We start from the raw sequence: 12,874 nt of genomic DNA, 5'->3' as shown, positions 1-12,874 counted from the left end.
CCAATAGGCGTTCCTGGGCATTCCCTACGGCAGAGCGATTCAGGGCGAGTAAACATTGTTGTTATTGCAAGATTAATAAGTACATACATTACTTACTATTTTTTGATGCTTTTGATGTTGGTAAATTCAACCACTTATAAGTTGTTTTTTATTTGACTCACCTTGCTCAACATCCTCGATAGTATAGTGGTTAGTATCCCCGCCTGTCACGCGGGAGACCGGGGTTCAATTCCCCGTCGGGGAGAATGTGAAAGCATTTTCTTTTTAGTATTTGAATATAAAATACTTAATATTTGAATATAAAATATTTAGTATTTGAATATAAGATACTTTTGGTTATGGATCCCGTAAAATTAAACAAGGCTTCTGTTTTTAAAGTATTTGTTGTTCCACTAAGTATAGGTTTTGCTTATAACTTTATTCTTATTAACCGATAAACCCTTTCAAGGCAGATTAATGTAAATGCATATAAAACGAACTGATGTTATAAAATAAAATTGAAAATGCGTTTAAAAAATAAATGTCTTCACATTCTCCCCGACGGGGAATTGAACCCCGGTCTCCCGCGTGACAGGCGGGGATACTAACCACTATACTATCGAGGACTACGGATATCTCTTTGCCGGAACATTTTTTCAGCAAAGTAATTAACATTTGAAGATTAGAATATTTTCCATTTTAAAGAAATAGAACTAGTTCGACTGTTCCCTCGTAACATTTAAGACTTAATGTGTCAGGAATATAACGTTTTTGTAATGGATATTTTTTCATACAACTTACGAAAAACTTTAGCTGCTCACCTTATAAATAACTCTAATACCTGCTTTTCGTTGCAGAATCGGAAAGCCACATAATGCACGCGAATGAAACAGATGTTAAAAGAAAGTTGTTATATGAACCATTTTAGGACACAGATGTCTGGCCCAACACATAGCATTTATATATTATTATTTGTAGAAGAAGGTTAGCATAATGCAATATCTCATCGTATATAGATACTCAGTGAATCTTGCTCAGTGGGAGAAAATGCCCTAGGGGTCAATCGTAGAACAGGTTGCGCCTGGCTCTATTTTACTTTCATGCCAACGAGCATAATCCCATTTAGATCGCGGGCTTGGCTTTCGGCAATACATTGCCAAAGTTTGAATTTAGATTAGGCGTCGATGAATATTCAGCGATTGGAATCGCAAAAAGTGGCTATGAAGTTAAGAGGAACCGGAGAGTGCTGACTTGACCCCATTTAATTCGAAATAGAACCAGTGCCCGGTCAAGTGTCACTCGAGTATGGCGAGAAAGTCTTCTTGGTGGGCAGAGATCTCGGATGGCATACAGTTCGCTTCCATCTACCCACAGCAGCGGATCGAAATAATATAATGGCGCGGTTTAGTGGAGTTGTACTGCTCCTGACAATCGTCCTTCTTGCCGTTTTTGTTGCACAAGGCCTGGCAGAGAAGAACGCCAATAGGCAGAAGCAGCAGAAGCCCAGACCGGGAAATCAAAACCTTGGTATCCAGAAAAATAAGCGTCCAAAGCCCCAAAAAGTGCAGAAACAGAAGCCCAACAAGCAACAGGGTCAGAATGGTCAAGAGCCAAAGGTATTTACCACAATGGTTCCTGATTTGGGCAGGCTCCGTGGACGAACTCTCACCACCGATTGGACAGGGCAGAAGATAATGCAGTTCCTGGACATTCCCTACGGCAAAGCAGAGCGATTCAGGGTGAGTATATATTGTTACTATCGCAAGATTAATAAGTACATACATTACCTACTATTTTTTGATACCTTTGATGTTGGTAAATTCAGCCACTTATAACTTGTTTTTATTTGACTCACCTTGCTCAACATCCTCGATAGTATAGTGGTTAGTATCCCCGCCTGTCACGCGGGAGACCGGGGTTCAATTCCCCGTCGGGGAGAATGTGAAAGCACATTTTTTTCGTACATATATGAATTAAAATAATATTGGTTATGGATCACGTATAAATAAAGGATTTTGTTTTTTATTATTTTCAAGGTATTTGTTGATATTGTTCCACTAAGCTTATAATTTTGAAGTTATAATTTTATTCTTAATAACTGATATAACAGTAAACCCTTTCAAGCAGATTAATGTAAATGCATATAAATAGAACTGTTGTTAAAAAATAAAATTGAAAATACGTAAAAAAAAAAATGTTTTCACATTCTCCCCGACGGGGAATTGAACCCCGGTCTCCCGCGTGACAGGCGGGGATACTAACCACTATACTATCGAGGACGGTGAACGCCGATTGCCAAATACCGGAAACGAAATGCGTGTGAAGTACGTTTTCTAATTCCAATTTGAATCAAATGGCGTAACAAGAAATTAAAGAATATATATATATGTAGTTAATAATAATATTTTTGTTTTATTTACAGCCAGCTGAGCCCGCACCTTCCTGGAAGGGCGTCCTTCCCGCCCATCGACCCCACGCCGGCTGTCCATCCATTCAGGATCTTATCGTGTTCGCCAAGCTGGAGGAAGATGGCTTCGATGTGGAAGACTGCCTGCGTCTGACTGTGAACACCAAGGCGGTGAGTTAATTTCCAACACCTAATATTACCTTTTACAAAAATTAATTAAGAAGAGTTCATTTACCAATATCATCCTGCTTTCATTACAGATGGAGGGCAAGTCCCTGCCGGTGATGGTGTACATCCATGGCGATTTCTTCTACGATGGTGACTCTGTGGAGGCAGCTCCCGGGTATTTGTTGGAGCAGGATGTGGTCCTGGTGTCCGTGCGTTATCGTCTGGGACCCTTCGGCTTTCTGTCCACGCTGACGGACGAGATGCCTGGCAATGCGGCGGTCACGGACATCATCCTGGCTCTCAAGTGGGTGCAGCAGCACATCGCATCCTTCGGCGGCGATCCCCAGCGTGTCACGCTCTTCGGCCAAGTGGGCGGAGCAGCATTGGTCAACGTGCTCACCCTGAGTCCTGCGGTTCCTGCTGGCCTCTTCCACCGCGTGATCTATCAGTCTGGCACGGCACTGTCGCCCGCCTTCATCACGGATGCTCCACTGGGCGCCACCAAGGCCATTGGCCGGATCGCGGGATGCAAACAGTCCACTAAGGTGGATCAGCTGAACAAGTGTCTAAACCGTCTTAACGCAACTATGCTTCTGGCCGCCTTCAGCGTCCACGGCGAAAATCAACCCTCCTTGTCCGGCGGAGCCTACGGCGGTGTACAGCTGGTGATCGGCGGACCATCTGGCATCCTGCCGGAGCATCCAGGTCGTCTGCTGGCCGCCGAGAAGTTCCAGGCCTATCCCACAATGGGCGGTAGCGTCAAGCACGGAGGCACCTTCATGCTGAGAGGTAGTTAAACAGATATTTCTTCAAGATTGTTATATTATATATACTATTTTGACTAAAAATTACAGACATTTTTGCGGATATATTTAATGAAACCATTTTGGACGACAAGATGACCGGAAGGCAGTACATCGACACCATTATCGAACAAGCTAATGGAGCCGATCCCAGTGGATCGTGGAAGGAGTTCTCCGACGAGGAGATATTCACGCAGGATGATGTTAAGAATGGCACCTTTAGGCGTCTGACCCCAGGACTGATCGATGTAAGTATAGTCCGACTTATATGTGATGCAACAATAATTATTTATGGATCAAACTCCTTTCTCTTTCAGCTATGCAGCACTATTTCCCTAAAGAATCCTGTATTATTGGTCCTGCAGGCCAACGCAAAGAAGCTTCCCAATAGCACTTACCTGTACAGCTTCGACTATGAGGGCGAGCAGAACCGCTATGCCACAGGAGAGGATGAGGGCAACTTCGTGCCCTTCGACATGGGTGTCTCACTGACCGACGACAACCTGTACCTGTTCCCGTGGCCACGGTTCCTGGCCTTGAACTCCAACCGCGACCTCAAGGTGGCTCGGCGCATGGTGGCCCTTTGGACGTCCTTCGCCACAACAGGAGTTCCCCAAGCACCCGGACTGCCCACCTGGCCAGCGATGAGCGACGAGACAGGACCCTACATGAAGATCGATCGGACTGTCAGTTTCGGGGACAATTACCTGGACGAGTACCGTATCGCCGTGGAGGAGGCGAAGCACGGCTATAACCTGGTCAACGACGACTACTACGATCTGCAGGCAGCCCTTTTGGCGGCCAGCAAACTGGATAGTCTGAACGATGCCAACGAGGAGGATGAACAGGATCAGGACGATGCTGAGGGACAGAGGGCTGCCAGTCAAGCGGGTGGCCAAAACTGGGTCTTCATCGCCAGGAAGTCAACGCGCGTCCAGAAGCAGTAGAGTTTCCCAGCCTATCAACGTAACTTGTCCCTTTATTTATTTATAACATACACATCCTCAATAAACATATGTGAGACAAAAAATACAAGAAATTTTGAGTTTCAAATCAATATAGGAGCGCGGCGAATCTGCTTTGATTTAAAAAAGTGCTCAAAACTTAGTTCAAAACTTGCTTTCTTCATTGGCCTCATAAATCATCTTTTGCCAGGTGAACAAAAGTTTGGCTTCAATTTTGAATTGATTAGGGAACATAATAAAGTTTTAATTAAGCATGACAAACTCATTTGTTCTGTGGACTATTTATTTTGCTAGTTTTGCATCAGAATTGACAGGTCATGATGGGAAAAATCTTCGGCTTGCTTTGATTAACTTACGAGAGTTAATTGCTTAAAACCCTGATGCTTTTTTTTAAGAAATCCGAATTTTGACAATAACAATTTGTTGACACAGAGTTATATTTACAATATGCTGCTGACTCAACGAAACAAAAATTAATAATAAGTTGGGGAATATGTTAAGTGGTTCCAATTCTCTTGACATTGAGCTCTCAAAAGCACAATAATGAATAGAAATATTTTATTTCTTCGCTTTCTAGCTTCCTTACACCGTGGGGTTTCCCAAATTCATTTTTAGTTAAATGCAGCCAAATTGTGGAATTATCTGTTACCAGATTAGTGAGAAGTTTTTGGCACTGAACCATCACGAATGCTTTCTCCCGCAGCTCGCGATGATGATGATTGATATTATACCTCGTACTGTGAATTCCAGTAGCGAAGAGAATTTCTGGAATCAATTAGGTAAAATCTAAAATTTAAATCAGTTCCCGCATCTCTCGAGAAATTAATTTTGCCTGGCGCTACCCGCACTTTCATCGTCGTGAGAAAGACAAACCAAGTTAATGGACGATGTGATGTCCCATGTTTGCCAGCAAATATTCGCTTCAATATGAGCGACTAATGACTGGCAATCGGACAAATCAGAAGTTCCAGCCAGCGGCTGCTCTTAAAGGTTTCCCTTTTACTTAAGATGATCAACGCAGCACCCAAGCAGCTAAAACCGGAGCGAAATCTATTCTTGCACTTGGAAAAACTTCTAAAGTAAACTTTTAAATTTGACCAACAAAAAAATGGCTCTTAACTTGGTTAACTTGGTGGGTATACAAAAAATTCAATTAGAACGAAGTGTATGCAGTGATATATTATTTATGCTGTCTTGTAAAATCGTTCCGTAAAAGCCAAAAATCAAATGTTGAAACAAGTTTTATTTAGGTAACATTGCTTATTTTCTGTGTATCTATTAGCATAAATCAGTGGCTCTAGCCTCTGGGTCGCCGCATCATTTGCAGTTTATTTCGCGTTTCGTTTTAGCCAGTTTCCGTTTGCAAACTCTTCATTTGGCTATTTCGGTCAGAAGTGGGGTGAAACTTCGGGTCACAGCGGACTAAAATCTATTGGTCCCCGATGGCCACAGATCAGTTGCGATCGGTTCCTCAAAGCGAGTGTTGGTTCGGTTCGCGAAATCCTCTGGAATGCAGCTCTTGTGGTGGAAAATAGTTTACCTGCTCCTAGTACTCCAATCCGTGGTGGAGTCCAGGGTTCGTGGCAGGCAATATGATGAGGAGAAAGACACTATTGTCGAGTTGCCCACTTTGGGCAGCATCCAGGGAAAGATTCTCGAAACTGCCTGGACGAAACGCGAAGTGTTGCAGTTTGTGGATGTCAGATATGCGGAACCTCCGACAGGACTGCATCGTTTTAAGGTATACAAGTGGATATTAATACTAATCCATTAATTAAAACATTAATAAGATATATTGAAATGATATGGAAAAGTGGTCAGTGAAAATAGCAGAAGCTTGAAAGTGTGTCAGCAGAACAAAAGTGATTAAGCCATATACATTATGCAAAAAATTAAAATCGTCGGTATGCTAAATAAGGCTGACTCAGAGGAACTTCGCGAAAAATTCCAAATAGAAATGTTTGATTTTATTGAGCGTCTGGCTTATATAGCATTTTAAAACTTTCAAAATTATGTTAATGTTTTTAGCAGCAATAAATAAGCCAAACATAAAGATTCTAAGAGAGGAAAAACACAAAAAATAAAACGAATCTCTCACGTCTCCCCGACGGGGAATTGAACCCCGGTCTCCCGCGTGACAGGCGGGGATACTAACCACTATACTATCGAGGACTTGAGACAAATTTCGTAAATACCTAATATTTACCATTGGAACTCTTCGTTTGCTGATCTTATCGAAAAAAAATAGAATACTTGCAAGATAAACGATAGCTGAGTCATAGAAAAACATTTATAAATAAAAGCCTGTTTAATCATCAATTGTAAAAATATTAAATAAATTCTAGACTAAGTTTTGAACAACTTACCTATAAACAACATTAAACAATGTTATGCACTATTTATTTATTTATGAACACTTCTGGCTAAAAACTGATTACTGATAAACAATGGAATTATTTTAATATTCTTTTTTAAAACCCTTTTCTAAACCTGCTTATGCAAACGGTGTGCAAACTCAGTTATCATATGATTATGCTATTCATAGGCGCCCCGACCGATTGAACCGTGGGAGGATGTGATGGATGCCACTGCGGAAAAGATAGGCTGCCCGTCGGTGGTGTCGATGGACTCGCTCCGCAGGCTGGATGACGTCTTAGACGTGGAGGACTGTCTGACCATGACCATCACCACTCCGAATGTTACCTCACGACTCCCCGTTCTCGTTTACATCCACGGCGAGTATTTGTACGAGGGCAGCAACTCAGAGGCTCCGCCGGACTATCTGCTCGAGAAGGATGTGGTGCTGGTCACACCCCAGTACCGCCTTGGACCCTTCGGCTTTCTTTCTACTAAGACAGATGCAATTCCTGGCAACGCTGGCTTCCTCGATATTTTCCTGGCCTTGCAGTTCATAAAGCACTTCATCAAATACTTCGGCGGTGACCCTTCGCGGGTCACAGTAGCTGGTCAAGTGGGTGGCGCTGCTATTGCCCACCTGCTCACGCTCTCGCCAATTGTGCAGCGCGGCCTGTTTCATCAGGTGATATATCACTCGGGATCGGCCATTATGCCCATTTTCCTCGAGGAGGATCCGCGAAAGCACGCTCAGGAAATCGCTAAGAAGGCCGACTGTAAAATGGTGACGGTACGGGATTTGAACACCTGCCTAATGGAGCTGACGGCCTTGGAGTTGCTCACTGCCTTTATGGAGCACGCGGTACGTGAACCTTTTAGTTTCAACACTTGGCTAGTTACTTTCTGTAGAGCCTTTACACTGATATTAATTTTATATAGTAGGTAATTGATAAATTATGAAAAAATCATTATTATTACTTCCATTTCGTATATTCTCTTATTAGCTAGAAAAATCCGACCTCGGCATTGGGCACACCGGCGGCATACAGTTCACCATCGGCGGACCCAGTGGTGTTTTGCCCAAGCATCCGTACGATCTGATGCTGGAGTCCAACTTCTCCTATCCTGCAATGGGCGGTTGTCCCAAAAATGCCGGATCTCGCGTGCTCAACGAGATTGTGGACAATGACTTCGAGGGAAAGATACCGGATGATGAATACAACACGTACAACTACATCGACCACGTGATCCGACAAACGGTAGGCACCGATAAGACGATGCTCCTCACCAGCTTCGTAACCCACGATTTCTTCAACCGTCATTTGATGGAAAACGGCACCTTCGACACTCTGATCCCCAGGCTAATCGATGTGAGTTGCTTTCCCAAAACAAACTTTTCTTAGGACTAACATTGTACTTAAATTGCATTTTTTAATTTAAAGTTATAAAAGGACCTCATATACTTTCTAATACGCTCCATTAGTATTAACGACCAGGAAAACATTCTAAAAACTAACTTATAAAATCAAATTTTCAGGTTGCTGGCACTCTGAACCACAAGCTTCCTGTCCTGCTGGCTCTGAATATGAATAACAAGCACAACCCGGACAACACGTTCCTCTACTCATTCGATTATGCGGGCGAGTTTAATCGTTACAAGGAAATGGACGAGGAGACCAACTTGCAGAGTCCCTTCAAGGCGGGCGTTTCGCTCACCGACGAGGCCCTCTACCTGTTCCCCTACCCCGAGCACGTGACTCGTCTCAGTCGCCCGGATCAGTCGATGGCTCACCGGATGGTGGAGCTTTGGACAAACTTTGTGATCAGTGGTAATCCGTTGGGATCCGCTCGCGTCGGCTACTGGCCACCGATGACCACACTCTACGGGCCATACATGAGGATTGACGATACCATGACAATTGGGGGTAACTACTTCAGCGAGTTCTCCGCCACGTTGAGCGACGAGGAACAGGGACACAGTCTGATCCGCGAAGTATACTATTTGCGAAGCCGCAGCCGGAAGCGGGCTCTAATTAAGCGTCGAAAACAGCTGGCCAAATCTAATGCAAGAAGGTTGCAGAATCCGAAGCTCGGACGCAATCCGAAGCTCGGCGGACGCAAGAGCCTAGTTAAGCGGCCAAATCGCAACAAGATACGTTTTTGACCAATATTTGATAAAGAATTTATAAAACCAAAAGTTATGATGTAAGCGGTAATTCAAAAATGTATTTATTCAAAAACAATAGCTTTCGATATACATATTTCTATAGATACCAAAGCGTGGTAAATTTTTAAGTTTGAGTTGTGTATAAAAATTATTATGAAAGGTGGTTTCACATGATTATAATATGGACCATTGATTTGGTTACTTAGTTGTGAGAATTGCGTTCCCTCTCTGCCTGAATGCGGTCCTCTTCCTCCTGCTGGGCCCTATAACGTATCTCCTCCAATTTTTCTTGTTCCTCTTGCTCCTCGCGGAGCTTGATTGCGGCCTCCAGGTATGCCTCATAGCTGGGGAAATCCTCAACCTTAAGAACATCCTGTTCTGCTGCCTCTTCCTCATCTGGTGATCTCTCGTACTCCTCGCCAGGCTGTTGCTCTCTTTCCTGTTCAACCTGATCCCTTCGCTCTTGCTCGCGCTCCTGTTCCTCGCCATAGCTTTGGTCGGCATCATAGTCTTCGTAGTTGGGGTGGGTTGGCTGTTCCTCTGGCAAACTTTGTTCGGGATACTGGTGATTTTCTTGAAGCAATGTTTCTTGCTGCTGTCGCTCACGCTCTTGCTCTTGCTCTCTACTATATTCTTCGTAGCTAGGGTGTTCTTCAGGACCAGGTTCCTGCTGACCACGTTCCTGCTGTTCGCGCTCTTGCTGCTCACGTTCCATTTGCAATTGATATTCTCGCTCTTGCTGTTCCTGCTGCTCGCGACGCAGTTGCTCGCGCTGTTGTTGCTCACGGTCTTCCTCACTGTAGTTGCGATTGGCATCGGATTCGGGGAGATTTTCTTTGCCTTCAGGACCATATTGTTCGTATGAGGGATATGGTAGTCGTCCATCTTCCGGATTTTCTTCTGGCTGTGGCTCTCGTTCCGGATAACCCCACGGGTTTTCTGGTTCAGGATTATATTCGGGCTGTTGTTCTGGTTGCTCTTGCTCTCGTTCTCGCTGCTGACGTTCTTGCTCCTCTCGTTCTCGTTGCTCTCGCTCTTGCTGCTCGCGTTCATACTCTTCTCGTTCTTGTTGCTGACGAATTCGCTCGTCTTGCTGCTCACGTGGCTCCTGCTGAGGATGACGCTGTTGGTCTCTCAGCTGTTGCTCCCACCTACGCTGCTCCCTCTCACGGATGAACTCTTGCTGACGAGCTTCCTGTGCTCTAACGTATTCCGGATCCGCAGGATGCCAATTCGGATGCTGCTGAGTAGGCCTGTTTTGCCAATTGGCGTACGGGTTGTAGGCGTATGGACGACTGGTAGTGGTGGTTGTTGGGGTGGTCGTGGTGGTCGTGGTGGTAATCGGAGGTAAAAAGTTAGTCGTCGGCTTATAGCTCACTCTATGATTTGGCAAGTAAATTCCCTCGCCAAAGTGCGGATCTAGCTCAAGCGTATTTTGCTGATTATTTGTGAAGCGAAGGAAGGGGCCGTACTCGGAGGTAGCCTGCGGCCATACACCAGAATTAGGATTGGGCACGCCAGTAGTCGCAAAGTTCACCCACATGGTGACCAAGGCACGAGACATCGACCTGTCCGAGGGGTTCAGGCGACTAACCTCGGCTGGATAGGGGAATAAATATACGCTGTCATCGCTGAGCGAGGCATCTACTCCGAAGGGAAGAGGGTTGGACAGGTTTACGAACCGACGGTGTTCTCCGCGATAATCGAAGGTGTACAGGTAGGCCGGGATGGAGCGGTATGACTGACTGATGGAGTTAATCACGGGGGCACGATACAGGATGTAGTTGCTAAGCTCGATCAGACCAGCAGCCACTGTTTGCAGACTAGCCGTCTGTTCCTGGATCGGAGTAAAGATCTCGCGCAGTGCCCACTGCTTCCAGAGGCGGTGCTCGCTGGGCGGCGCTGTGTGGCGCAGGACAACGTCGATGTAGTCACTCACATTGCGAGACTGCAGGCGTGCGAGCTGGTCATAGATTCCTGGATTTAAATGAAAACAGAAAACTTTTTAAAGTATATTTGTTACACCTGCAAATAAAAATAAATCTTAAAGCACTTATGCTGATTACTCTGAATTTTTTGGAAATTCCCAATAATAAAAATATAATTTAATTGTCATTTTAAACTAGTTCTAATCAGTTTGACCTCGAGAACAGCAAACAGCACCTTATCAGCAAATGTGTCTCTCAATCGGCCTCTTCCGAAATAGATTAGCTCCATCATGAATCGCAACATTGATGTTATGTTTTGGACTCATATACATGCATATGTTATCATTACACATCTTGGTCACTTGAACTTAATAACTCAACAAAAGTACTTACGCGACACGATGAACGCACTTGCGTCCTTTGTGGCCCCGATAATCATGGGCAGAGCAAGGCTGCTGTTGGTGGCTAGTGCGGCTGGGTGGCTTGGTAGGAAGCCCAGAGCGTCGCCAACCACAAGCTTGAAGCCACCCAGTTGGGTGAGCCCGAGGTGCTCGTTTTGGAGGAACAGCTGCTCGAAGGCCGCCACCAGCTGGGAGGTGGGCAGTCGGCCGAGGCAATCGTATAGGGGCCTAAGTCCTTGTGGGAATGGGTTAATGGGTGGTGGTGGGCAGCGAGCAAGACGGGCGAAGGTACTTAAGGTGTCAAGTGGCTGGTTGTCAATCAGGTAGGGGTTCAAGGCGGTGCCCGACTGCAGGATCAGCTGCTGGAAGAGATTGCCGGCACGACCGCTAAGGCTCAAGGCGTGAGCCAATGTTGCACCACCAGCCTGACCCACTAGAGTCACCTGTCCCTCATTGCCACCGAAGTAGACCAGATTGCGATGCAGCCACTCAAGAGCCAAGTGCAGATCGGAAAGGGCGACGTTTCCAGGAAGCTCATCGGTTAAAGCGCTTAGGAAGCCGAATGGAGCCAGTCGGTAGTTGATGGAGACCAACAGCACATCCTTTTCCAGAACATAGTCAGGTTGGGCCTCCTCAGAGCCTCCGTCGAAGAGCATTTCACCGTGAACAAAGACCAAAACGGGCAGCTGATTGGCGCCTTCGGGTGCGTAGATGTCCAAGGTAAGGCAGTCGTCGACGTTTTCTCCCCGGGATTCAGACAACCTCAGGCGATCGAGCTCCGGAAACTGGGCACAATTTGGGCTCTGGACGGTGGCATTAACTCGTCCCTGGTATCCAATCGGTTGTGCCGCCTGGAAGCGCGCCAAGCCGCCTCCAACCGTACCATACCGTATACCCAAGAAAGCGTTCACTGGGCGATTGGCAATGGTTTTATGGCCACTAATTCCCAAGATCTGTCCGACTTCAGGCACTTGAACCACAGCTTCTTGGGGCTGTTGTGCATATCGGGTCTCCGACTGCCAAGGAAGTGGCTTTAGCGGCTCGGGGAGCCAATTGATTCTGGTATACTCGTCGCTATTGTCGTTATAATCGGGCCGTATACCCACAGAGTGAGCATGGACTTGGGCCCCACAAAGGGCCAACACTAGGAGCAACGGCTTCATGTTGCTCACTCCGTCGCGTTTTAAAGAGAACTGATTTCCGAATCGGATTCGACGGCCTGTAAAGCTCCGAGTACTATCAGTAATCCAAACAGCCTTGGGCCGATCAGCGAGGTTGGCTTGATACTACATTAAAGCAATGACTAGGAAAGCTTATAAAAGGTATACAAATTTATGGTTTTTAACCTAAACTACTTGTTAAAGACTAAAAATATAAAAATAAACGAAGAAATATTGTAGATTATTCTGGATGTGTTTTGAATTAGTTTTTGAACCACCCTCGATATTAACATTTTACACTTTCAACTGTTGGCGAACTCTATTATGAGTTCATTTAGTTGACTATGTCTCAAAGAAGTAGTTAAATCTACTGATATCTGATTTATATTACACTTAATAAAATATGGAAATTTTAAATATACTATACAAACTTTTAAAATTACCGAGGAAACACTTTTTTAATTCGGGCCGGTTTCTTGGTTGAGCATTTATGTATAAGTGTAGCTTTGCCGCGTCTGACGCACTTAATCTCATCCGGTCG

At 45.1% G+C, this 12,874-nt stretch overlaps 3 protein-coding genes and 5 non-coding genes across 8 annotated transcripts; 4 read left to right on the top strand and 4 right to left on the bottom strand.

Moving 5' to 3' along the window:
* Nucleotides 1-172: 172 nt before the first annotated feature.
* On the top strand, nucleotides 173-244 carry Trnad-guc. The gene has a single exon. It is a non-coding gene; the product is annotated as a tRNA-Asp (tRNA).
* A 289-nt stretch (nucleotides 245-533) lies between these two features.
* Trnad-guc lies at nucleotides 534-605 on the bottom strand. The gene has a single exon. It is a non-coding gene; the product is annotated as a tRNA-Asp (tRNA).
* Nucleotides 606-1,345: 740 nt separating this feature from the next.
* Nucleotides 1,346-4,408, top strand: LOC6611729 (glutactin). The gene is made up of 5 exons (XM_032727508.1): nucleotides 1,346-1,718; nucleotides 2,402-2,557; nucleotides 2,647-3,343; nucleotides 3,409-3,605; nucleotides 3,675-4,408. Exons 1-5 carry the CDS (start codon nucleotides 1,374-1,376, stop codon nucleotides 4,302-4,304), a joined length of 2,025 nt encoding a protein of 674 aa, XP_032583399.1. The 5' UTR covers nucleotides 1,346-1,373; the 3' UTR covers nucleotides 4,305-4,408.
* Trnad-guc lies at nucleotides 1,846-1,917 on the top strand. Its single transcript has one exon. It is a non-coding gene; the product is annotated as a tRNA-Asp (tRNA).
* On the bottom strand, nucleotides 2,187-2,258 carry Trnad-guc. Its single transcript has one exon. It is a non-coding gene; the product is annotated as a tRNA-Asp (tRNA).
* A 1,370-nt stretch (nucleotides 4,409-5,778) lies between the features above and the next one.
* Nucleotides 5,779-8,972, top strand: LOC6611727 (glutactin). Its single transcript, XM_002036220.2, has 4 exons — nucleotides 5,779-6,063; nucleotides 6,868-7,539; nucleotides 7,682-8,047; nucleotides 8,215-8,972. The coding sequence occupies exons 1-4, from the start codon at nucleotides 5,833-5,835 to the stop codon at nucleotides 8,839-8,841; spliced, it is 1,896 nt and encodes a 631-aa protein (XP_002036256.2). The 5' UTR covers nucleotides 5,779-5,832; the 3' UTR covers nucleotides 8,842-8,972.
* Nucleotides 6,423-6,494, bottom strand: Trnad-guc. Its single transcript has one exon. It is a non-coding gene; the product is annotated as a tRNA-Asp (tRNA).
* LOC6611726 (glutactin) lies at nucleotides 8,884-12,363 on the bottom strand. Its single transcript, XM_002036219.2, has 2 exons — nucleotides 11,166-12,363; nucleotides 8,884-10,821 (listed from the first exon to the last, which is right to left on the bottom strand). The coding sequence occupies exons 1-2, from the start codon at nucleotides 12,334-12,336 to the stop codon at nucleotides 9,047-9,049; spliced, it is 2,946 nt and encodes a 981-aa protein (XP_002036255.1). The 5' UTR covers nucleotides 12,337-12,363; the 3' UTR covers nucleotides 8,884-9,046.
* Nucleotides 12,364-12,874: the final 511 nt, after the last annotated feature.

This window comes from Drosophila sechellia, chromosome 2L (genome assembly GCF_004382195.2).
Source record: "Drosophila sechellia strain sech25 chromosome 2L, ASM438219v1, whole genome shotgun sequence".
NCBI classification, from domain to species: domain Eukaryota; kingdom Metazoa; phylum Arthropoda; class Insecta; order Diptera; family Drosophilidae; genus Drosophila; species Drosophila sechellia.
This window is presented reverse-complemented; position numbering and strand designations above follow the sequence as displayed.